The following is a 26,529-nucleotide window of genomic DNA, read 5'->3' as shown; positions in this document are numbered from 1 at the left end:
CACTGATCAGAAGGCCACGGGCCACGTCCCATCCTTCTAAAGCATTGTCCCTGACACCCTCGGGGGCTCCTCCAAGTGAAACGGGATGGAGAGGAACAGGCAGTGGCGAGACATGGAGGTCCAGAGACAGCTTCCCAAAAGGAACTATATCCTGGTTAAGTCCTGGGCCACTGGTAGAAGGGGTGAAAAGGGAGGAGAGAAACAGATTTCAGGCAGAGTAAACAGCCCAGGCAACGGCCCTGGGAGGTAAGCAGTCCGGTGGGAACTGTAAATGACTCAGGAGGACAGAGGGAGCCCGGGGCAGGCTTGCAGAGAGAAGCCCAAGAGAGGTAGCTGGCCAGGAGGGCCTCGAGCCAGAGCAGGGAGAGCCTCTTCGCTGCAGGACAGCGGCTCTCGCTGCACGGGGCACTCTGGCTGTGTGTAGAGACATGTTTGGCTGTCACGGCTAGGGGTAGAGGCGCTACTGGCATTGGCTGGGTCACAGCCTGGGATGCCGCTAACATCCTGCAACGCACAGGACAGCTCTGCCACCGAGAAGGGCCCAACTCCAACTGTCAGCAGGACCCAGGGGGAGAAGCCCCGACCTGGGACACTGGGCAGCCATGGGAGGTTTTAAGCAGGGTAAGGCATGGGCAGGCCTATGAGCCTAGGCAAATGAGCTTCAGTCGGCTTATTTGCCTCTGCCCTGGGGTGAACGGTGTGGTCTGATCTGGCCAGGGCAGCAGGGAGTGAAGAAGTAGGTGGCTCTCCGTCCATCTGGCCTCACTGGGGCTGGCAAGTAGACCCGGCCATGGCCCCCATCCTGACTCTGCCCGGGGCAGCCTCCTCCTAAGTGGCCTAAAATAAACCCGGTGTGGAGAATGGAAATGTCACTTTGGCCAACGGGGGAATCTTTCTCCGAGATTGGATTTAAACTACATTATACAAGCAATTTCATGGGCACTTAGCGCCACTCGGAGAGTCCCGCAAAAAAGGGACCAGCTCTTCATTTACCAGCCATAAATCAGCAGTTGCTATAATGAGCACAAAAATGTCACTTTTATGCAATTTTACAGATGAACAAAACTGGTGAAATTAACTGTGGTAACCTACTGGAGTCAGCAAAAGCAGCTGCCGGGGAAAAAAAAATTATATCTGTACGTATTTTTGTTCCTCTTAAACTCTCTTCCCAAGCAAGTTTCTGCCATTGTGGTGTGAAAACTCATTTGTCCTCACCATTATACTTTCATTTGGAGTTTATCTTGAGTATCCAATGAGCCACCAACTGTGAAAATGATTAAATCTACAAAATCTATCTAATGGATGGAATAAATTAGGTGTTTAAAACCTTAAGAACAAGAAGAAGAAAAATGCCTGTTCCCAGTCCCCATTCACTGAAAGAAGCGGCATTTTGCCCCCATGTGGTCAACAGGGCTCACTGAGGGTGACCTGGTCCCTCTGCCATTCCACAGAAAGTGCCATAATACAGAAGCTCATTTTGGTGAGTGTCTAGTATGTGCTAGGCTCCATGGCCATGGCTTTTCTTCTTCTTCTTCTTTTTTTTTTTTTAAGACAGGGTCTCATTCAGGGTAGAATGCAGTGGCACAGTCATAGCTCACTGCAGCCTCAACCTCCCAGGATCAAATGATCCTGCTGCCTCAGTCTCCCAAGTAGCTGGGACTACAAGGGTGTGCCACTACACCTGGCTGATTTTTATATTTTTTTTGTAGAGATGGGGTCTCACTATGTTGCCCAGGCTGGTCTCAAACTACTGGGCTCAAGTGACCCTCCCACCTTGGTGTCTCAAAGTGCTGGGATTACAGGTCAGCACTTTGAGATGCCACAGCATCCAGCCTCCATGGCTTTTCTTGACGACTCTTGTTTGGAGGCCCCAACAACCTAGAGGTGGGAGATAGTCCCCGTTTTACTGATGAGGAAACAGACAAGTTATGACATTTGGACATGGCCTCCATGCCACTCACACCAATGATTTTTATACCTCCTGGTATTCATGCCCTGTCCAGTCCCTGAGACCCACACTGAACAGGACTGACCTGTATAACTAGTATGATACTCTGGAAGTGAAAGAGTATGACTTCCAGGGCTCAGTCATAAAAGTAGTTATGGCTTCCTCACTCACTCACTCTCTCAGACCACTTGTTCTCGGGGAAGCCACTGCTGTGTCTGGACACTGGAGCAGCCCATGGAGAAAGAGGCCCATGTGGCCATGAACTGCAGCCAAGAAGACCATGTGAGACTTCTTGGAAGTAGATACTCCAGCCCCAGTCAGGCCTTCAGATGAGACTGCAGCCCTAGCCAATATCCTGACTGCAACCTCATGAGAGACCCTGAGCAGAACCACTCAGGCAAGCTGCTCCCGACTTCCTAAGCCACCGAAACCATGAGAGATATTAAGTGACTGTTGCTGCCTTAAGCCACTGAGTTTTGCTTGTCACACAGCAGTAGATGACTCATGCAGGTCCCCCTGTACAGAGCAGGAAGTGGAAGCTCAGAGTTTCCCAAAAGCATGCAATCAGCAAAGGGTGGGGGTTTCTTCCACGTTGGAAGATTCTGAGCCGAGAAGACAGAGATCTGACTGGGGTCTTCCTAAGACCCCTCAGGCTGCTGGCTGGAGACAGGCCAAAGGAAGCCCTAGGAGCAGCCCAACTGCCGGCTCTAGGCAGAGTACCCACACCCAGGGGCCCTCAGAAGCAATGGGACTTGCTGGGCCCTAAACATGAGGTTCCAGAGGCCCTGGAGATGTGGGGGATATGGACGGGGCAGGCACATGGAAAGAGGTTGCTCCCACATGCCTGTAGCTTACTACACCCTCACAGGCTCTCTCCTCTCTGGAAGGAGGTGGAACCAAGGCATAAAGAAACAAGCCCCAAATGCTGACAGCAGCCCACCCTGGGGAAGAGGGCGTGGGTTATGGGATGGCAGGGGGATTTTATTTCTCTGTGCTTTTCTATAATTGCCAGTAGCCAGTGACTGAGTATTGATTTAGGATGTGGGGAGGGGTGCACAGCTCCCTGCCTTCCTCGGGTCCTGCCTGGAGCCTGGGGTAGTGCCCTTGGCAGCTGCATCAAAGCTCCTCTTACTCCTGTGGCCCCTTCTGGCTCCCCACCCGCCTTGGTGAGGCAGTTCCTACACCTGGGAAGACAGAGGCCTGGGGGGCAGCGTTACAGCGCCTGGGGGTGGGGCTGCAGGTGGAACGTGGACTCTGAGCCATGGCTCTGGTTCAAATCCCAGCTCTGCCACACACTGGCTGTGTGGCCTTAGGCATACCACTGTCCCTCTCTGAGCTTTCATTTTCCCTCATGTGAAATGGGTGAATACTGCTGCTGACCTGGGAGGTTCTGTGAGAGGTATTAACAGCTGGCCTAGCTCAGTGCCTACCCTCAGTGGGCACATGGTTGTAGGGTTGGTGATGACTTCATTGGAGCCCCCTCCACTGCCTCCAAGCTCCCAGCTGCCTCTTTCTGTAACGCCCTCCACTGAGCTCCTGCTTGTGTGAGTCTGAGCTGCTCAGGGTGGCATTCAAGGCTCTGGCCACCTGGCCCAGGCCTCCTTCCCACAGGCCCCTGGAGCCACACACGGCGTCCCCAGCTTCCTCTCATATGCCACCCTCTGTTGACTATTCCATCCAGGCCAGGCATTGTGCCAAACCCTCACGGCCTTGCCCTTGCCCAGTCCTCATGGCAGCCCCGTGCTTCAGAAGAGAAGGTCAGATGTTCAAGAAGTGTCAAGCGGGGGTCACAAACAAATGCCTATAGAGGACAGATGGCAGGGACTGAGGTGGGCGGGGAGGGTGCGTCCTGTCCAGAGAAAATTCGCATTTAAGCAGCGTTCAAATACCCAGCAGGGCCAACCACACACCAGGTGGGCGGTATGTGGCCCACAGGCTGCCAGTTTGAGACCTCTGGTGGCCGTGAGAGGATCTGTGAGCCAGGATTTGAGCCCAGGTCCTTCATCCCCCTGGCTCCTGCTCTCAGTCACTGGGCAGCATCGGTACTCTGGCTTGGGCCCGTTCTCTCACACTGATGTGCCCTCTTCCCTCCATAACCGAAGCCTCACTGGTCCTTTAGGGTCTAACTGAAGCGCTGCCTCCCCGTGCTGACCACCTGAACAGACTGCTCTCCCGGTCTGCATCTGTTTTCCCTGCCTGATGCCTCTATGCGAAGGGCCTCATCTGTGGGGCACAGCACCTGATCCAAAGTGGTGAGTGTGGGACTGTAGGGGGCTGTTGTCTATGAGGCAGGGACCCAGCACTCCACCATGCACTGGTGCCCACTGGTGCGTGGTACACAGTAGGAGCTTGCGTTGTGTGCTGGGTAAATGCAGTAAAAGAAGTTGCCTACACCCTGGCCCACTGGCTCTCCTGACCCTCAGATCTCAGCCAAGGTGTCCCCCAGCCAGGCAGCCTCTGACGTGCCCTCGTAGGACCCCCATGCTGTAGCTGACGGTCGACTTTTCTCCTCGTCTAGATTTGGAGACCTTCTAGGGCAGATCCTGTTTTTTCTCACCACCTGACATCTAAATAACTGTGGCTGCCACCACCGAGGGTGCTTGGGAAGCGTCCCACAGATGGCGGCTCCAAGGCCAAAGAATCCCGTTCCCAGGCCTTTGAGAGGTTGCAGGGGCAGCCGCCAGGCAGCATCTGGGCTCAAATGTGCAGAAACCAGGGTGCTCCCCACTGTGTACTGGGCCACTCCTTCCCCTGCTCTGCCTCTGCCTGCTGTGGCCCCCATTAAAGACTTGTCGGGAAATTTAAAAGGCTGGCTGGGCTGGAAGTGCTGGATGAGCTGCTGCTGCCATTAAGTTAATGGTATGGGCCTTTTACAGGTGTGTTAAATAGATGCGGTTATTAACGAGTATATTAAGCCAATTAAAACCAGCCCTTTGAGTGGGATTTAATGTTGCTATAGGGAGGCACGAGGGCAGGCCTCCAGAAGCTGAGGAGGGGGCAGGGCAGGCAGAGTGGTTTGGGGGTGTGCAGAGGGACCATGGAGCGGTGAGGAGCTTGCGCTGCAACACTGCACCACAGGGCCTGTGATATGGGACCCCAGGCACCTACCGCAGAGTGAGCCAGGCAGGGCTAGGCTGGGTCCAGGGAGAGGCGTGTCTGTTCTTCAGCCCTCATCACCCTGTGGGGTACATTCTGGGGCTGCCCCCATTTGACAGATGAGCAGCTGAGGCTCAGAGAGGGCAAGTCACCTGTCCAAGGAGATGGGAGCGGCGGCCAGGAGGCTTGGAGCTGACTTCTGGCACCAGAGCTACCTCCTGGATCCCACTGTGGTCCTAGGTTCCTACTGCTTCACTGGGCATGCCCCTGGAGAAGGGGTTCCCTTGGTGGACTTCAGCTTTCTGGACGGTAGAATGGAGCAAATTCCCACCTTCCCATAGGAGAGGGGAGAGTGAAAGGTGTGCAAGCACACAGTAGGTGTTCACCCACTGTCGTCTCTTTCTCAAGCTGTTGCATGCTTTGTCTACTGCCTCCTTTGTTAGGGCGCAGGGTATTATCTGTGTTGAAATGGGGCAGCAAGGGGCATCCAGGGCTTCTCTAGGATGGAAGGGGTCCCTGGCACAGGGCCTGGCCCCAGCTCGTCGGGGGGAGCAGCTCCACATCTGCATTCCCCTTCGCTGCCACATTCTGCCCTTGGAGGTGGCAGCCTCCTGAATGCTCAATTAACGTGACACTAATTAGCTGGTGGCAGAGGCAGAATCCCTAATGAGGTCGCCCAGGAAGGGGGGCAGGGATGGCGGCTGGGCTAGGGCAGACACAGCTGTTCTCCAGCCTCTATGGGAGGGACAGGAGTGGCTGCTCCATACCTTCCTGGCTGTCCCAGGGACCCTGCCCCAGCCCAATGACTGGGGCGGTAGCCTGAGGGCTCCTGAGGTCAGCCACAGGTATGAATCCACGTGCCCTAGTGACCAGCCAGGGAACCTCAGGGAAGTGACTGCAGCTCTCCTGACGTCTGTTTCCCCTGAGGGCAGGGGAATGGAGATGAAATGACAGAATGCATGTCAGTCAGCCTGGTACAGGTGCTCAGAAAAGGCTGGCCACCTTCCTTCTAGCTCCTTCTGGGCCAGAAATGGCAGTGGAGGGTAGCAGGGAACAATGAGCCCAGTACAAAGGACCCTGCCTCTCGTTCTCTAACATGTGCACACATGCAAGCTACATACATGTGCTGAGGTGCTCACATGTGTGCCCAGACATTCAGGGACACCCTCAACATACAAAGACAGTCAGGTGCTCTAGGCACACGTTTATCCACACACAACTTCTATACCCCACAGCCCTGAAGCAGCCAAGGTAGCCCTGCAGGTGGGGCTAGGGACACTTTAATCCCTCCCTAGCCTGACTTTCTTGATACTCCCATGTTCCTCAGTTTCCCTTGCCCACTCCCTAGCAGGGCTCTGTCCTTGGGAGCCCACACCTTACTCTGCCTGCACCCAGGGCCCCAGATTTGTCTGTGTTTCCTGTCTTGTCCTGATGTTGCTGCCTGTCCTTTTGTCTTTAGCCTGGCCTCATCTCTACCTTCCTCCAGACATAGACCTACTCCTGTCTGTCTCCAGCCATAAATGTGTTGTTCTGACTCACCTACCTGTCCTGTTCCCTCCCCACCACTGGCTCTCTGCCTGTTCCCATCACTGTCTTTCTGCAGCCACATCCGTGGCTCTCTATTCTGGATACTGGTTCATTGTAAGTGTTGCAGACACCCACTCGCAATTTGTGGCTTGTCTTTTTTTTCTCTCATTTTGGAAATCCTTTCTATCCTAGGGATTATATTCTCCATCATTTTCATCAAAGAATGATACAGTTTCGCTTTCCAAAAGTTAGATTTCTAGTCTGCCTGGGATTCCTTTTTGGGTATGGTGTGAGGTAGGGCTCCTCTGTCACTTATTCCCTATGGATAACCACTCGTCCCAGCATGGCATTTGTCTCCCGGTCCTTCTGCTGATCCCACTGTCTCAACTTTAAGCTGTAACAGGACAAGCCCCTTCCCCAACCCTGATACTTCTTTCTCAAAAGTGCCTTGGCCATTTTTGATCCCTTTGTTTTTATCAATTAAGTCAGCTTTTGAGTTACACACACATAAATGCTCAAGATGTAGGGATTGGATTGAATTTCTTCCATTTGAATCTCTGTCTATATGCATGACATATTTCTAAGTTTATTTACGTCTTTAAAAAATACCACTGAATAAACTTATCTTCTCCATAAAGGCCATTTGCCTCTTTTGTCAGAGTTTCATAATTTAAAGGAAATGGACAAATTCCTAGAAAGACATCAACTACCAAGACTAACTTAAGAAATAGAAAATCTGAATAGACCTATAACAAGTAAAGAGATTGAATCAGCAATCAAAACACTACCCACAATGAAAAGCCCAGACCTAGAAGGCCTCATGGGTGAATTCTACCAAGCATTTAAATAAGAATTAATTATTCACAACCTCTTCCATTAAAAAAGAGAGGACACTTCCAAATGAATTCTGTAAGACCAGTATTATCCTAATTCTAAAACCAAACGAAGATATTACACACAAAAAAACTATAGACCTATAGCCATTATGAATATAGATGCAGAAACCAACAAAATACTAGCAAAACTAAATCCAGCCACTTAGAAAAAGGATTATATACTATGACCAAGTGGGACTTAACCCAGGAATGCAAGATTAGTTCAACATCCAAAAAATCAATTAATGTTAATACCATATTGACAGAAGGACAACTACCACATGTTCATCCCAATAGACACAGAGCATTTGCCAAATCAATATCCCTCATGATAAAAATACTCAAAAAACTATGAAAACTACATAGTTAACATGACACTTCATGGTAAAAGACTGAATTCTTTCCCTCTACAATCAGGAATAAGACAAAGTATCTTTCCACTCCTATTCAACATTGTAATAAAAGTTTTTGCCAGAGCAATTAGACAAAAAAAGAGCATTCATATTAGAAAGAAGTAAAACCATCTCTAGTCACAGATGACATTATCTTGTATACAGGATAGCCGAAGAAATTCACTAAAAAACTATTAGAATAAAGAAGTTCAGCAAGGTTGCAGGATACAAGATCCATATACAAAAATCAACAGTTTCTATATACTCACAATGAACAATCCAAAAATAAAAAAAATTCCAATTACAACAGCATCAAAAAGAAGACTGAGGAATAAATTTAATAAAAGAGCAAAACTCAAAATCTGAAAACTGTAAAACATTATTGAAAGAAATAAATGGAAACACCCTATGTTCATGGATTGGAAGACAATAATAAGACAGCAATATTCTCTAAGTTGACCCATAAATCCAATGCAAATCTCTATCAAAACCTCAGCTGGCTTCTTTGCAGAACTTGACAAGCTGAGACTACACTTCATGGGCCTCAGAATAGCCAAAACAATCTTGAAGGAGGAGGACAAAGTTGGAGAATTTACACTTTCTGATTTCAAAACTTAATACAAAGCTGCAGGAATCAAGACAGTGTGGTACTGGCATAAAGTTGGACATATAAATCAATGGAATAGAAAATCCAAAAATAGGCCAGGCGTGGTGGCTCACGCCTGTAATCCCAGCACTTTGGGAGGCCGAGGTGGACAGATCTCCTGAGGTCAGGAGGTCAAGACCATCCTGGCTAACATGGTGAAACTCCGTCTCTACTAAAAAAAATACAAAAAATTAGTCAGGCGTGACGGCAGTCGCCTGTAATCCCAGCTACCTGGGAGGCTGAGGCAGGAGAATCACTTGAACCCAGGAATCACTTGAAGGTGGAGCTTTCAGTGAGCCGAGATGGCGCCACTGAACTCCAGCCTGGGCGACAGAGAGAGACTCTGTCTCAAAAAAAAAAAAAAAAAAAAAATCCAGAAATAAACCCTTACATTTATGGTCAATTGATTTTCACAAGGGAGCCAAAACAACTCAGTAGGAGAAAGACTGGTCTCTTCAACAAATGGTGTTGGGACAGCTAGATATCGATATGCAAAAGAATGAAGTTAGATACGTTCCTCATGATGTACACAAAACTTAAAATGAATTACAGGCCGGGCACAGTGGCTCACATCTGTAATCCCAGCACTTTGGGAGGCCGAGGTGGGCAGATCACCTGAGGTTGGGAATTCGAGACCAGCCTGACCAACATGGAGAAACTCTCTCTAAAAATACAAAATTAGCTGGGCATGGTGGCGCATGCCTGTAATCCCAGCTACTTGGGAGGCTGAGGTAGGAAGATTGCGGTGAGCTGAGATTGCAACATTCACTCCAGCCTGGGCAACAACAGCAAAACTCCATCTCAAAAAAAAAAAAAAAAAAAAGAAAAGAAAAGAATTACAGACCTAAATGAAAGAGCTAAAATGACCCTGGGATATGCAAAGCCTTCTTACCAAAAATACAAGTGACCAAAGACATCCTGACATCATCAAAATTCAAAACTTTTGTGCTTCAAAGGATACCATAAAGACAGTGCAGACAACTCCAGACTGGCAGAAAATATTTGCAGATCATGCGCCTGATATGGGACTTGTATCTAGAATATATGAAGAAGTTTTACAACTTCATAAAAAGACAAATTACTGAATTAAAAAATGGACAGGCTAAGCGCAGTAGTTCATACCTGTAATCCCAGTGCTTTGGGAGGCGGAGGCAGGAGGGTCACTTGAGGCAGGAGTTCAAGACCAGCCTGGGTAACATAGTGAGACCCTATCCCTACTAAACATTAAAAAATTATCTGAGCATGGTGGCATGAGCTTGTAGTCCCAGCTACTCAGGAGGCTGAGGTGGGAGAATCACTGGAGCCCAAGAGGTCCAGGCTGTAGCAAGCCATGACCACGCCACTGCCCACCAGTCAGGGTGACAGAGCAAGACCCTGTTTCAAAAAAAAGAGTCCCAAACTACTGCCTTGTGGGCCAAATCTGACCTGCTGCCTGCTTTTGTAAATAAAGTCTTATTGGAACACAGTTACACCCCTTCATTTATGTATGTCTGTGGCTGTATTCCTGCAAGAACTGGAGTGTTAATAAATTACAAAAGAAACTGTATGGCCCGCAAAGCTGAAAATATCTGCTCTTCACAGAAAATGTTTGCCAGCCTCTGCTGTCAAGGAGTACAGTTGTGTTAGTATGTTGATCTTATGTTTCTAAAGTCTTATTCTCTTGGGTTTTCTTTTTTTAGAGGCAGGGTCTCAATATGTTGGCCACGCTGATCTCCTCCTGAGTAGCTGGGACTACTGCAACTGGGTTCTTGGGTTTTTCTATGCAGATAATTTTACTCCTTTCTAATCTTTATACTACCTTTTAATTTACTTGTCCTTGCTTATCTGTGCTGGCCACAGCCTCTGTGCAGTGTGTGGACAAGCAGTGATCTGGATCTTTGTCTCCCTCTGATTTTATCAAACCTCGAGTTTGTTTGTAGTGGATCATGGTTGGACTCTGGTAAATGAAGGAGGGTGACTTCCTTCCTAGTTGGCTCGGAGCTTAGTTTTAGTTGTTAAATCCTAAACAGGGATGAGATCTATCTGGCCCGCTCCCGGCCCTTCATCTCCGAGCCTCTGTCCTCTTGCACGCTTGGTTCCCGCGGCAGGGGGCGGCCCCAGACCTTCCTTCCATCCCTCAGGCTGCACTCAGCAACAGCTACATAACTGAATCTGCTGTGCGGCCCTAGATTTATTTTTAATTTCATTGGAATTTTAAATTGCTTTGTTTCTTCCGTCTTTTATTAGCATGAGTGGAAGCAGTGGCACCTGCCGGAATACTGGTGGACGGCGGTTCACTTGGGCAGTAGCTCCAGCCTGTCAGTGTCCTGAGGATCTGTAGGGTAGGGGTGGGGTGAGAGTGGGAATTGGGGAAGAGCTGCTCCCTGATCCTCTTGGATGACAAGCCCTTCAAAGCTCATCTATCATGAGCAATATGGGTGGCGGAGTTTCTTGCCCCCTTGTGGGCATGGATATTGTGGGAAAGAGGCTCCTGCCCCTGGGATGGGGGCAGGTGAGGTGTCTGGGTCAGCTGCTAGGCCCTGCAGGGTCCCCTCCTTCCATTCCTGTCTCCGTATCACAGCAAAGGAAATGGAGGCACAGTCACTAACTTGTCCAAGACCACACATACACACCCCCATCAGGGCATAGCCCGTATTTGACCCCTAGACAGTCCCAAAGCTTGTGCCCTAGGGGTTCACGTGGATGGGGCAGCGTGGGCACGCTACCCTCAGCCACAGAAGAGCAGCCTGGGGCACAGAGAGGCCACATCACTTACCCAAGGTCCAGCTGAGGAGGGTGGGTGCTCATGTCTGCCTCCTGGGACAGCTGCCTTGGCTCCACCCTCCTTGGGACCCTTGGACAGGGACGAGGCCCAGTCCCTGAGATGGGGTCTCGCCGCCAGCCCCCATGGTGCCTCTCTGGGGCTTCGGCAGCATGTGACTCAAAGTTTGCATATTAACTCCATAATGGGAAAGTCAAATATTTATTAATTAGTGGGGAAGGCCCTGAGCAGTTGAGATCCACAGGCTGCTGGCCCAGGGGTAGGCAGGTTCCTTTGTTTTTCTGCAGGTCACTTTTTCCAGTCACCTAGGATAGGCCACGACAGCCTGCCGCCCAAACTCCCGGACCCACAGCTCATTGCAACCCACCTCCTCTGGCCCATCTGACCTTGGATCCCAGATAAGTGAACTGTGGCTCTTTCTGGTTCCCTGGCCATTTCTCAGCATACAGCCAGACCTCATCACAAGCTACTCTGATCCCTGTTTTACAGGAAAAGGGAGACAGGGGTCTCAGACTGGACCACCTCGTCCCCCTCAATCAAGCTTTTGACATTATCATCACAGACGGCCAGAGCTGGGTGGCTTCTTAGGTCCACCTCATCTGAGCCCTTGTTTTACAGAGGGAGAGGGCCGAACCCACTCATCCAAGATCATTTTGCCCATAGCCTGGTTGAGAACTTTCTCTCTTGGTTGAAAACACAGCATGGCCCCAGGTCTGGTCACAAAGCCCTTCCTGCCTTGGTTCTGCCCAGGGACAAGAGGAGAGATCTGGGCCCTATCACCCAACAACCATGCCTAGGAAGAAAGGGCAGGAGCCTCCTTGGCTTAGCATCCAGGCACTGATTGTCAGCAGCAGGGCACCCAATTCAATTAGCTGCTTATCTCTCTCCCTGCCTTCCTGTTTCCCATGCTCTTCAATTATAGGCAGAGTCACTGTCTTTTCCAATAAGTGAAGAGATGTTAAAGGATCTGAATGGGCGGGGGAGGCAGGATGTCCTTGGTGATCATCCACACTCTCCTGTTCCGGTCTTGGAGCAGGAAGGAAGGGCCAGCACAGGTCATCAGGCCCAGCCCCTCCTCTAGCCATCTGGTAGCAGAGGGCAGGGAGTCTTGACAGCTAGACAGTAGCAATCAAAGGCTAAAAGGCACAGACCCTTTGAGACAGTCCAGCCTGGAATTTTTTTTTTTTTGCACTGATGCACATGTACAAAGATGTTCATTACAGGAATGTTTAGAATAGTGAGAGACTAGAAACAACCTAAATGTTCATCAAGGAAGGGCTGGTTAAATGTTACCATTTTTTATTCCTGCAGTGGAATACAGTGTAGCTGCTAAACCCCTGAACAAAAAAGAACAGGCTGCCAATAGTAGCAGAGATCAAGTAGGGCTAAGAAGCAGAAAAAAGGGCCACACCTGCAGATTTCAAAGTCAGCAGCGAACACTTTCCAAAAGTGAGGGGCATGCCCTGAGTACCAAATCTAAACCCCTTATTGGAAGCAGTGAAAGTAGGGATTTGTCAGCTGGTGACAGGCTCTTCCCTTAGACCTACTTGGTTTAGAAGAGAAAAATAGGTGGGGTTATAAACCATATTTGCAGGAACCTGGGTCTGAGGAAAAAGAGTATAAATAAGCACACATACGGAAATTTTTAGTTAGCTCAAGACAGGGCCCTGGCTTTTCCCTAACCTGAACTCCTGCAGATGGACTGGGAAAAACTCATTTCCGCCTACGTAATCTAAATCGAACCAGCATAGGGCCTAATAAAAATAATCTAAATTGAACCAGCATAGGACCTAATAAAAAATATACTAAAAAATGAAAGCAAGGAAAAGCATAAGTAAATTCATGGTTGGCCAAAACCACTTCTCATCAGAAGGATATAGTCACAGAAGAGATGAAGATCATAGATAAGTATTTTATCAAGAAGGAAAAAATTTAGTAAGCAGTTGTTTCTATAAAGCAGAAACACAAAGAAGATATACAAGAGCAGGAATATTGCCCAAGTAAAGGGGGAAATAGAATGAGCACAGGAAAAAGAAAAAAAGAAAAAGGTGCAGAAAACATAGGGAAAAAAGTGAGCAACATAAAATGAGTCAGAAAGGTCTAATCAGAAAAAGCTACATATGGAAGATAGGTGAAAGATAGCCAATATGTGCTTAACTGGAGTCCCCAAGGAACGAAACTAAAATACAAGCCACAGATCTGCATGCTGAAAGGGCACAGTACTGTGTTCCAGGGAAAATAGACTCTCTATGGTCAACTCCAAGACACATCCTCGTCAAGTAACTGGACATGAAAGATACGGAAAGATCGAAATCAAATAGATGTGGGAAAATCAATCCTCAGCTTCTCCATGGCAACATGCAATATTAGAAGACAGTAGAACAAAACCTACAAAATCCTCAAGCAAACAAAGTGAACCAGGAACTTGCTTTTTTTATAACCCACTCAAGTAGACCATTCTGAATGTGCAGAAACTCCAGGAGTATTGTTCACATGAAGCCTTCTTAAGGAATATTCTAGAGGACCAACTTCAGACAATGGGTGAACCAAGGCAAAAGATGTGGTAGTGAGCACTATTCTTATTACAGAAACAAATGTGGGGATTGTGGTGACATACCAGATGCTCTATTATAAGCCCTGAGAATACAGTAATAGCATCGCTAATAACAAACGAGAAAGGAAGGAGGAAAGAAGGGGACAGGATTATAAGTAGACTGATATTCTAGTCTTTATGTCGAACTCCTGGCTTCAAGCGATCTGCCCACCTTGGCCTCCCAAAGTGCTGTGACTGCAGGTGTGAACCACTGTGCCCAGCCTGATATCATCTTTAATAGCTGGAATCAAAAGGTATCATTAAAACTGATGTTAGATAATAGAGGTTTGAAAATATGAAGTGAACTCTTTAAGAAAATGTTGTGGAGAGAAAAAGAAAATCTACCAATTTCATTATTTTATTCCACTTGGGGAAAATAATAGATACTATTCTAAAGAAATAGAGAATTAAAGAATAGTTATACCACCAGAACAAAGCCACTAACCTTCCTTATGATTAGCAGGCACACAGAACAAAGCAGAGAACACAAATCACACAGTTAAAGAATTTTAGGACAATTTAAATAAAGCACAAATGACTGAACTAAGACCAGACATGTGTCATATCAATAAATGTAAATGGCCTAACTCTCCTATTAAAAGAAAAAAAGGGCATTCAGACTGGATCACAAAGCTTAATCCAACTCCATAGTAGTATATGAGTCACATCTAAACAAAGTAATTCAGAAAGGTTGAAATAAAAGGACTGGCAAAGGTTTTAAGAAAAATGTGAATTTAAAAGGCAGAGATTACCATTTTAATAGATAAAATTGAATCCTGGACTTTTTGGCCTGGATTCAATTTTATCTCTTAGGATATAATTCACGCCGGGCGCGGTGGCTCACGCCTGTAATCCCAGCACTTTGGGAGGCCGAGGCGGGCGGATCACAAGGTTAGGAGATCGAGACCACGGTGAAACCCCGTCTCTACTAAAAATACAAAAAAAAAAAAGCCGGGCGCCGTGGCGAGCACCTATAGTCTCAGCTACTCGGGAGGCTGAGGCAGGAGAACGGTGGGAACCCGGGAGGTGGAGCTTGCAGTGAGCCGAGATAGCGCCGCCACTGCACTCCAGCCTGGTGGACAGAGCGAGACTCCGTCTCAAAAAAAAAAAAAAAAAAAAAAAAAAAAAGGATATAATTCACTATGAAGATTTAAGGTTATTAATATCTATGCATTAAATAACATTGCATCACCATTCAAAAAGCCAGAGATACAGGTGCTACAAGAAGACATAGACAGGAACATGTTAGCAGTAGGTGTCTAGTTCCTTTCTCTATCCATGACAGTTAAGTAAGGATATAGAAAACCTAATAGCCTAATTAATGGGAGATAAAATTGGTATACACCAAACTGAATCCTGAAAACAAAGTGACTTTTTAAGTCCTCATAAAAAAATCCACAAAGCTTACAACAATTACCATAGGCTATATCATGAAGAAAGTTTCAAAAAATTCCTAAAAAGTAGAAATAGTAGACAAGATTCTCTGATCATAAAAACACTACCACCACCCTAGAAGTAAAACACAAGGCTGGGCACGGTGGCTCACGCCCATAATCCCAGTACTTTGGGAGGCTGAGATGGGTGAATCACCTGAGGCCAGGAGTTCGAGACCAGAATGACTAACATGGAGAAACCCCATCTCTACTAAAAATACAAAATTAGCCGGGCATCATGGCGGGCACCTGTAATCCCAGCTACTCGGAAGGCTGAGGCAGGAGAACCACTTGAACCCAGGAGGCGGAGGTTTTAGTGAGCCGAGATCATGCCATTGCACTCCAGCCTGGGCAACAAGAGCGAAACTCCATCTCAAACAAACAAAAAAACACACACAAACACCTACTATTTGAGTAGATGTGTGGGCCTCAAATGAGTCTTACGTTAAAATTTAAAATATCTAGAAGATAATAATAATGAAAATACTACATACAGTTCAGTGCTCAGAGCCTTGTAGCCTGAATTTTTCCTTTTTTAAAAAAAATTAATGTAAAAATGTAACTCTCTAAGGGAAAAAAACTAAAAGCCAAAAGAAGGTTTTAATAAAGATAAAAGCATAAATTAATGAGTTAGAAACCAGAAAAGGATAATTACTAATAAATAAATCCTAAAGATGAATCTTTGGGGAAAGAGGATAGATAGTATCATTAGCTAACTAACCTAATGAAGAAAAACAGGAAAAAGAGCACAAAATATACAATATAAGAAATAAGGGTGAACTCATCACTTAGGAGTTGTAAAAATTATTTAGTTCAAACTAATACAAGTCAATCTGAAGACCTGGATAAAATGGATACTTTTCTAGAGAAACATAATTTACTAAAGTCATTCAAAAAGCAGTAGAACAATCAAACTAATTATTAGTGAAGAAATAGCATTATCAAAGAGCTACCCACTCACCCCAAATAACTGCACTAGCCCAAACAGGTTCATGGAGGATCAACCAAACTTTTAAGAACAGATAATTCCATGTATATTTAAACTGTTCAAAGCAAAGAGAAAGAAGGAAAGCCTCTATTTTCTTCATGATGTGAGTGTAACTTAGGAAAACCCAAACAAAATTGTTCCAAAAAAAGAAAACCAAGGAACAATCTCTTTGACGAGACTGAGGCAAAAATCCTAAATAACAAATCCAATCCAGCAGTATATTATAAATATTTACCATGACCAACTGGGGTTTAATTTGGAATGCAAGGATAGTTCAATATTAAGAAATCTATTATTCATATTAATTCACAAATGGGAAAATATGTGATCATAAACACTGAAAAGTCTTTTGGCAAAGTTCACCTTCCATTCTTGATTTTTAAAATCCTCAACAAAACAGGAATAGATGGAGACTTATTTAACCTGATAAACTATCTGCCCCAAAGCCAGAATTTGCTTAATGGCGAAATCTAGAAGCTACAAAGCAAGAATGTCTATTATCACCACTATTATTGTTTCATTGTTCCAGAAATAGTAGCGAACTATTAAATAAAATAAAGAAATTAAGGTATAAAACAAAACAGGGGGTAAATTTATCATTTGTAAATCATATGATAGAATAACTGGAAAACCCAAGCACCTAAATTGAAAAACTGTTAGGAACAATAAAATAATTCAGTAAGGTGGCAGAACTTAACAGCCCTCATATAAGCAACCTTCATTTGTGGAAGACAAGACTAGCTAAAAAAGCTAGACTATCAGAAGTAAACTTAACCAAACAATGTGCAAGATTTCAACCAGGCAAATGTTAAAACATTCTTGAGAGACGTGAAAGAGAAGTGTATCATGTTTTGGTGGGAAAGGCAGCATCATAAAAGTGTCATTTCTTCCTAAATTCATCTGTAAATGTAATGCAATCCCAGTAGAAACACAAATAAGATTTTTGTTTTGACCTAGATAAATTGATTCTATAGTTCAGACAGGAAAATAATAAGAGAGCCAAGGAAATTTGGGTAGAGGGTGAGAACAAGGAGCAACAACCTCTACCAAATACTAAAATGTACTACATGGCTGGGCATGGTGGCTCATGACTGTAATCCCACCACTTTGGGAGGCCAGGAGTTCAAGGCCAGCCTGGCCAACATGGTGAAACCCTGTCTCCACTAAAAAATACAAAAATTAGCCAACTGTAGTGGTGCGTGCCTGTAATCCCAGCTATTCAGGAGGCTGAGGCAGGAGAATCGCTTGAACCTGGGAGGCGGAGGCTGCAGTGAGCCAAGATTGTGCCACTGCACTCCAGTCTGGGAAACAGCGAGACTCTGTCTCAAAAAAAAAAAAAAATTACAGGTTGACCACCCCAAATCTAAAGTCCAAAGTGCTCCCAAATCTGCAACTTTTTGACTGCTGACATGGCATTCAAAGGAAATGCTCATTGGAGCATTTTGGATGCTCAACTGGTATAATGCAGATTTTCCAAAATTCAAAACACTTTGGTCTCAAGCATTTCCGATAAGGGCTACTCAACCTGGATATACACATGCTGCAACACAGATGAACTTATGTTATTCTAAGTGAAAGAAGCCAGTCACTAGTCCAGAATAGGGAAATTGTAGAGAAAGGGGAGGGGGTTGGTGGGGAGAGATGAAGTGACTACTGATGGGTGTCGGTTTTCTTCTCGAGGTGATGAAAATATTCTAAAATTGACTGTGGTGATGGCTGCATAACGCTGTGAATATACCAAAAATCATTGAATTGTACACTCCAAATTGGTGAATAGTATATGAGGTATATTTCAATAAGGCTTTTTAAAACAACATAATAATTAAGAGTATTGCACTGATACTTGAATGTATTTGGATTCATACCTCACACTTTGTACCCAATAAAATATAGGTCATACAGAGATCATACCTTTTTTTTTTTTTGAGACCAGTCTTACTCTGTCACCCAGGTTGGAGTGCAATGGCTCTATCTTGGCTTACTGCAACCTCTGCCTCCTAGGTTCAAGCGATTCTCCTGTCTCAGCCTCCTGAGTATCTGGGATTACAGGCGTGTGCCACCATGCCTGGCTAATTTTTGTATTTTTAGTAGAGACGGGGTTTCACTATGTTGGCCAGGCTGGTCTCAAACTCCTGACCTCAGGTGATCCGCCTGCCTTGGCATCCCAAAGTTCTAGGATTACAGGTATAAGCCACCACGCCAGTCCTCATACATTTCTTAAAAACCATCAAAGATCTATAAGAAACCTGGGGGAATTAAAAAATAATAATCTCAGCCTGAGGAAGGACTTTCTAAGTATGATCCAAATTTTGCTTTCTAAGTAAAATCCAAAGGCCATAAAAGGATAAGTCTCACTTCCCCAACAAAATTTCTCCACGGCAGAATCAAAAACAACCAATTTGGGGAAAACATCTTCAACTCATAGCACAGACAGAGGTATGATTCCATCACATGCAAATATACAAATAGCTCCTACAAATCAATAAGGACAAAAACCATCCCCCCACCCCCACCCCCCAAAAAAAGGAGCCAGGGAGATAAGTAGATGAGAAAGGAAAAACAAATGGCATAGACACAACAAGATACTCAACCTCATTCATATAAAACTAAGTTAAAACTACACTGTAGCCAGGTGCAGTGGCTCACGCCTGTAATCCCAGCTGATCAGGAAGCAGAGGCTGGAGGATGGCGTGAGGCCAGGAGTTTGAGATTAGCCTGGGCAACACAGCTAGACTTTGTCTCCCTAAACAAAACAAAACAAAATAAAACCCACACTGTGATCCTATTTTCACTGCTCAGGTGAGCAAAACCTACAAGTGTGATATGATGCTGTGATGGTGAGGGGTGGGGAATAGACCCTCACACCACAATGTGAGGTGTCCACAGATACACCATCTAAAGATGTCCATCATACCACAGCTATCAAAATGCCTTTGACCTGGTATTTCCACTTCCAGAAATGTACCCTGCAGTTTTATCCACATTCTCGTGACACATCCAGGGTTTACCGCTGTACTGCTTTTAACGGCAACAGGTCAGTTACAGTCTAAATAGAGGACTGGCCAAATAAATTATGGGCCACCCCCGCTAGAGAAACCACGTGGCGAAAGAATGAGGAAGCTCTTTAGAAGCTGACATACAGAATAGATGACAAAGGGAAACAGTGAGGTGCAGGATAGTGTGTAAAATATGCGTCTCCACACGTATTTGCTGGGACGCCCATAAAACATCTAGAAGGACACCCAGGAAGCTGACGACATGAAATCCCTCTGCGAGGGAAGTGGGTGGCTGGCCCAGAGGGAGGCTTTTGTCTGTATACCCCTTCCTTCCTCCGAGTGTTGGATAACATGAATGTGTTCCCTTGTCTAAAGATAAATATTTAAAAGAAAAAATATTTTCACTGCATAAGCATCATGCTAAACAGCAACAGATCCTGGGCTATAAGACAGAAGCAATAGGGAGGGGTGGGGACTGCGGTGACCTGGAGACAGACATCCCTTTAAAAGAGGCAGTCATTCAGCTCTAGTCATAGCTGCAGTAGAGGCACACAGGCCTATGTTACCAGAGCCTCTGTTTTTGTTTTTTTCAAGAGATACTAGAAATCCAGATTTTAATGCAAATCTCCATTTCTAAGTACTTCATTAAAAAAGAAATTATGATAGCTAAAAATAACCAAATCAGAGTGTTTGGGATCCTGGTCCTAGATAGTGAGAACAGACCCCTGGTCACCAGGTCCAGCTCCCAGTGACAAAGCAACGCCAGAGAGGGAAGGAAACGCCCAAGACCACACAGCTGATGGGCCTCAAGCGGGAACCCCATTCTGTATTTTTTGTTTCCATGTCATCCTACTTTAATGGTGGTAAGGGAGACAGACACCGCGAGATAATGGTGGTGAAGTTGCACAGGCCGGGTTGGGGCATGGTGATGGTGGTGGTCAGAAGAGGCTGCTGGGAAGGAGGTCAAGCCAGAGTTGAGAGTCTTGCTCCACAGGAGCTGGCCAAAGGAGTGGGTGTCATTTTGGAGAGCGAGACCAGGAAGGCAGCACAGCCGGGGCCAAGGCCTGGGGGCCTAAGAGAGCATACCGACTTTCCGACAGGACCATGGTGGGTGAACGTCCTGGGGGGTAAATGGCGTTCTCTGCCCGCGACCTGCCCTGCAAAGGCTGGGGAGGCATCCTACTCACACTTGCGCAGCTCCAGGCTCTTGCTCGGGCGGGCCAGGTGTTGGCCCGGGGGGTTCTGGGTCCTCTGCAGACAGGCCAGCATGGCTGAGCTGGGGGTCCCCAGTGGGGCACACTCTGCGGCAGGGTCCCTGCAGGAGGAAGATGGGGTGCTCTGTCACTTGGGGGCTGCTCCATGTTCGCCTCCCCCCATTCCCCGCTGGGAGTCTCCCTGCAACCCTGAAGAACATCAGAGACTCTCAAAGCAGACACCCTTTTCCCTTATTTGACCAATGAGGGGACCAAGGCCTGAGGCATCAAGAGGTCCATCTGTGGCCTCACGGGAAGGGACAGAATCCAGGGCTCTTGAGTGGGGGCTGGACTGATGGATCAGACATGCCCTGGCCCTGCTGGCGTATGGGTCACCTGCTCTGGGGCCTGCCTTGATGCCCCCAACTGGGTCAGATCCTCACTCCCTCCATGCCCCGCAGTAGGCTGCCCTTCCGGCTGGTGGTGGCCCCCTGTAAGCAAGTCAGTCTGAAGACCCCACCTGGTCATCCTGGGCATCTACACAGAGGGGTGCTCGGGAAATGCCAGTGGGTACGGGGGTGTCCCAGGTTACTGCAGTACTGGTCTGTCTCCCTCCCAGGGTATCCTCACAGCCCCCTGGAGGGGAGATGTCAGGATGGCATCACTGGGAGAACAAGGGCCTCTCGAACCCTGATCCACACTGCACCCTGAGCCCAGCCCCCATGGGCCACCAAGGCTGCTCTGACCCGAGATCCCTGTCGCTGCCTAAGTTCCTTACCCTGAATGGGAAGGACAGAGGCCTGTGTCCCTCAGGGCAGCAGCTCAGATGTGGCTGCACACAGGCCCGTGTGGTACCTCCCCCCACAGCCAGAGCCTGACATTCACATGGACACTCGCCTTCAGCTTCCCGAAACCCACTCTCCTGCAGAGAACATTTCAGGATGCCCAGGCACATTCCTGAGAGCCCGAAGCCCCTGAGTGGCAGGGTCAGAGTGGGTCTGCCTGTGAGGCCCCCATGGGAGCGTGGTGGTGAGAGCTTACCTAGAGGTCCCTTCCTCCCTTCTTGCTAAGGAGAAGGCAGGTCTCAGGGTGAGCGCAACCTTGGACACCCCTGATGTCCATCCACTCAGGCACCCTGTCCTCGCCACCTGACCCCCCACCCCCAGTCCTGAGCAGCCAAGCTAGGTCACCTCAATCTTCATGTTGGTTTTAAAAAAGAAGAAAGCAGAGGGGGTGTGTGCTGAAGGGGAAGAAAGGGAAGTTATTTAATACTGAACAGGTGTCTGAGTCCTAAATTCTGCCGCTTTCTTCTAATAATGAAGTATTCATGAGGAAAAGCCTTTTTTCACTACTTTCTTAAGATACTAATTTCACAACAAGCTCCTTGTTACGGTGCAATTATTCCAATCTTGTATTTCCCGGAGACGGCTGCAGCCTCCCGTCTGTCCTGGCCTCTCGGTAAATGAAAGACAATCGCGTAACCACCTTTCATTATGCCCTATTTTACTTTCAGCAAAGGTACCCTGAAAGAAATGATTTCCTCTGAAAGGGACTTTTATTCAGTTTCAAAACCAATTTTCTCCTATTACTGTCTCAAAAAAAAAAAAAAAAAAGAGCGAGAGACAGAGAGAAAGTGGGGGACGGAGGGGAGGGGAGGTGATTCTCACTGCCCCCTCCCCAGTCGCCAGCCTTAACACAGAGACGCAATAAAAGCTGCAGTATCCACTTCCCGGCTTTGATTTCTGGTAATTTTAAAATAGGCCATTACAATCAGGCAGAAATTATACAGTTTAAAAAGGGAATGAAGTGGGGCTTATTGCAGGGATGAAAGTCCTTGACTGCAGGAAGGCAGTGCTGCTCCTCTCCTCGGGGATGTGGGATGTGAGCAGGTGGCGGGAGCAGGCCTGACTCAGGCCCGCCATCACCACAGCCTTGGACACCAGCCCTGGAGGATACGCTGTGCATGTGGACAGGGAGGGCTGGGTGTGCACACACACCCTGGTACACACTCACCTATGTACATATGTGTTTGCTGCATGGCATGTTCCTCTGCACTTATAGGCACCCTCTCATGCACACACAGGTGGTCTATGGGGACTCACAATCGTGTGCAACCTGGAAGGTAAGAGGCCTGTGACAACCTCCCTCACCCTTGCCCAGCCTCTTGCTGTGGCTCCTGCTCCAGTGCAGAGTCCATCTCTCGCCGCTGACATATGGGTTGGAGGAAAGGAGGGAGATCTGGAGAAAGCCAGTCCAAGACCTCTCCCTCCACAGATGGGAAACTCAAGCCACAGGGGGCAGTGGCCTGCTAGGGCTGCCAGGCAGGGAGTGGCTGGGTGCACTTACCCCCTCACCACTAAGCTTGGCTGCACCCAGGCCAGTAAGGAGGGAGATCAGAGGCTGGTGCCCTGTGGAAACCTGGGTTGGAAGCCTGGAACCTCCCTGACTCCCAGCACATGCTGTGTGACCCCGGCTGGGCTAATGACCCTCTCTGGCCTGTAACAGTGGCTCTATGATCCCTATGGGTACTCCCAGGTCACTTTCTTCCAGAGTCCTGGCCATGCCCAGTCCTATCTCCAGCCTTTTACCGGGTGCCAGGGGTCCAGAAGTCCAGCCCTTCTCTATGTGCCCCAGTGCCCCTTGGGCCATACATTCCACATGCTTTGCAGGTGAAAAAGGGTGGGCTGGGGGCTGCAATTGTTGGGGGAGGGACAGGTCGCCTATTCCGGAGCCTCCTGGGACCCCATCAGCTCCCTTCCCAGGGGGGCTCTGGTTGTCAGGTGCTCTCATGGTGGATGCCAGGCAGTTCTGGAGCTGAGAGGGGTCACCCGACCAAGCTCAGGGCGCGGGGGTTTCCAGGGTGCAATGGTGTCCAAGTGCAGCTTTGGCTCAGCTTCGCCAGGCAGTTGCCTGCATCCTCCCATTCCTTGCTTCTGGAGGGCTACAGGCAGCCTGAGAGATGCTCTTCACTTGAAGAAGAGGGACTTTTCTCTCTCTGCACCCCCAGTTCCCCCAACTCACTGCCCATTCTTCCAGGAACCCTGTGTCCTGCCACTGGGGGCACGTGGCAGGGTAGTGGGGTGTCCTAGAAGGGAAGTGGAGAGGGGATCACCACCTCCAACTCCTATATCATTCCTATCATCTGCAACCAAGACAGTCAAATCCCTCTCCTTGGCCTTGAAACCTGTCTGGCTCCGGCGTGGAGCCCAGCCCTCTTTGCCCACCACACCTCATCTCTCTCACGGCTCCCCCTGGCCCTCCTTCCAGCCAGGCTGCCTCACACCTCCAGACCTCTGTCCCTGCTGGTTCTCCTGCCTATGGCACCATGACCCTGATCCATTCGAACTCAGATCTGTCTTCAGACCCTGGCTCACCCGTCCCTTCCTCTAGACATCCAGCATTTCTGCTCTAATCACACCGAGGTGTAATTGCCAACTTTCACATCTCTCTCCCTCCAGTGGACTGTGTTTCTTAGGGGTAGGGACCGTGTGTTATCTGTCTCTCTCTCCCCAGTGCCTGGCAAGAGTAATTATTTAACAAATAGGTGTTGAATAAATGGCCGAATCAATGAATTGGTTATTGTCCAATAAAGTGACCTAGGCCTAGAGAAGCCAAGTGTCCCAAACAGGGTCACACAGCAAGGCAGGGACAGGACTGGGGCATATGCCTAAGACACTCATGTTCTTTCTGTGACCCTACCTTGCCCCCTCCCTGCCTGGCATCATCCCATGTGCAGGAGGCCAGCCTCTCAGAGCCCCCACCTGGACTCATTACCACCCTGGCCAAGCACCATCCAGGGAGTGCTGTTCATTTTGAAACCCTATCTGCAAATCAGACTGTTTATAAGCTCAAGGTCTTTTGTGACTTTAATAAAAAAAAGAGGGGGGCAGGGAGGGGAAAATGTCGCATGCCTCAATGATTAGAATGCTTGGCACCTTCCCTGACATGGGGGCTGATAAGACGCCTTATCTCGGAGACACCCGAGGAAAAGGTCCCCTCCACCAGATAACGCCCCCAGCTGTCGATGTGTCCTTTCATAGCTGAGGATTTAGATAAAGGAAATGTGACAGGGGAGGGGAAAGGAAGGAAGGAACTTTCCAGGTCCGAGGAGGAATTGAGTCTGTGATGCTCGCCTTAGCAGAACAATGAATGGGAGAAGGCTGTCTCTATTTTTATGGAAAGAACAGGGAATTGGGGCCTTGGGCCCTGCCTGCCTTTTGTCATCTTGCCCTAGCCTGTCTGGCTGCAGGGGGCATCAGGGAGCCCACGGGTCAGTGGGAGGGGAAGCTCTGAAACAGCAACATGCAATTTGGGCTCTTAACAGTGGTGAGCATGTATTGACTGACCTCTGTGCCAAGCCCATGCACCTCCTCTTCGTGGCCTCTGTGGCCCCATTTCACAGCTTAGGAAATGGCCAGAGAGAGGGGAAGCAATCTGTGCAAGGTCACACAGCTTTTAGATAGCAGAGCCCTAGGATGCCAATGCCAGTCCGACCCTCAGCCCCACACTGTCCAGCAGTTCCATCGTGGTTGGGTGCCCGTCAGCCCTCAGCTGCCAGTCAGCTGGGCAACGAGGGATGGAAGCAAGGGTCTACTTCTCCCCAGGACCCAAATCCATTTTGATTCTACTGTGGGAGGGGCTGGGATCACAGAAGCAAGGGGTGAGAGGAGGGGAAGGGCTCCCAGAGTCCACTTATTCATCCCATAAACATTCAAGGAGCGCAACTCATGAGGTCGGCATTGGGCAGAACAACAATGAGATGAGTAACACCCAGGCCTTGCTTCTTACCCACCCATTCATTCATTTAGGCAGCAAACACTTCCCAAACATCTTTTGGGTGCCAGCCCTGTGTCACGTACTGGGAGGACGGAAATTACTCCAAGTGTCCTGCCAGAAAGGAACATCTAGCCAGAACTGACCTCCCACTAAAATGAATGATCTTGACCTCTCTCTGCCTCCAGCATTTTCCTGATGTGGCAGGCATCTGGAACTTTCCCTCACGTGTCCGCAGGTCAGCAGTCTGCCCCTTGCCAGGCTGGGCTGACCCCAAGGCAGAATAGGAGGACACACCTGGCTTCACAGCAGGGCCCTGAGGCTGTGACCCCGGGAAAGCCATGGGCTGCGCCCCTCTGAGCCCCCATCTCTTCCTCCACCTCCAATCCCTAGAGCTACCTACCTGGCTTCCGTGGCTCCATTCAAGGCCAAAGCCTAGCTGTGACCTGGAGGGGAAGGTCATGCCAGGACCTTCCTGGTGTCCAACAGGACTAGTTCAGAGAAGAGAGCTGGCCCTAGAGGCCTCTGGGTTGTACCTGCCAGGCAGGGGCACAGTGAGAACTGGGGTTCTCACTGGCTAGGTGAACTGGAGAAGTCATAGCACCTCTCTGAGTCTGCTTCCCAAATGAACCTTTATGGGGAGTGGATCAGCTGATAGTATGAGGGCCATCTAGCTTGGACATAAGAGGATGCGACCATTTATTTTTCAAACTTAATCCAGCTGTGTGCAAGGTGTGGGGTGGTCCCTGACCTGTGGGCACACAAAGGGGCTCTAGATGTAGCCCTTGTCTTTGAAGGACTTAGAATCTCAAGCAGGGACAAGATAGGAAGCTGGCAAAACTCAGCAGTTCATGTAAGTAGAGTAGATGGTTCAGACTTTGAATTTCCTTTTAGGAAGTGAATGAGATTCCGGCCACTCCTCAGGACCTTGCAGCCTTCCTGGGGGTGGTGGCAGGATAGGTGGGTGGTGAGGGAGCCCTCTCACAGTTCTCACCTCCATCCCTTTGGCTGTAATTCAAGTCACTTCACACTGCCTGGCCACACAGCCTGCCCCAAAGGCAGACAGGAGCCTGAAGTGGTGGTGGGAGGCCCAGGGCCCGGGGAAGAGAATGAATGCTGGATTGGGAATACTGGGGTCAGACCCTGGCGATGTGGCCCTAAATGGGTCACTTCTCTGTTGGTCCCCAGCACTACGAGCTGAGCAAGAAGAAAGCCCCAGAAAGTCCAGTCCTCTCTAAATAGCGAGGGGCAGTAAAACTGCTTCTGGCCAGAAGAGTGGAGGGACCCTTGCCCAGCCCAGGAATGTCC

General features: G+C 48.3%; 1 protein-coding gene across 1 annotated transcript in view; it reads right to left on the bottom strand.

Annotated features, from left to right (window-relative positions):
• FAM222A (family with sequence similarity 222, member A) overlaps positions 1-26,529 on the bottom strand; it is a 54,905-nt gene that overhangs the window by 4,506 nt on the left and 23,870 nt on the right. Inside the window, exon 2 of the mRNA XM_011936162.1 lies at positions 20,443-20,570. Coding sequence (XP_011791552.1) covers positions 20,443-20,524 — 82 coding nt within the window. The 5' untranslated portion in view covers positions 20,525-20,570. The remainder of the gene's footprint in view (positions 1-20,442; positions 20,571-26,529) is intronic.

Source organism: Colobus angolensis, unplaced genomic scaffold (assembly GCF_000951035.1).
Source record: "Colobus angolensis palliatus isolate OR3802 unplaced genomic scaffold, Cang.pa_1.0 Scaffold10, whole genome shotgun sequence".
NCBI classification, from domain to species: Eukaryota; Metazoa; Chordata; class Mammalia; order Primates; family Cercopithecidae; genus Colobus; species Colobus angolensis.
The sequence above is the reverse complement of the archived record's forward strand: the minus strand, read 5'-3'. Positions and strand labels throughout refer to the sequence as shown.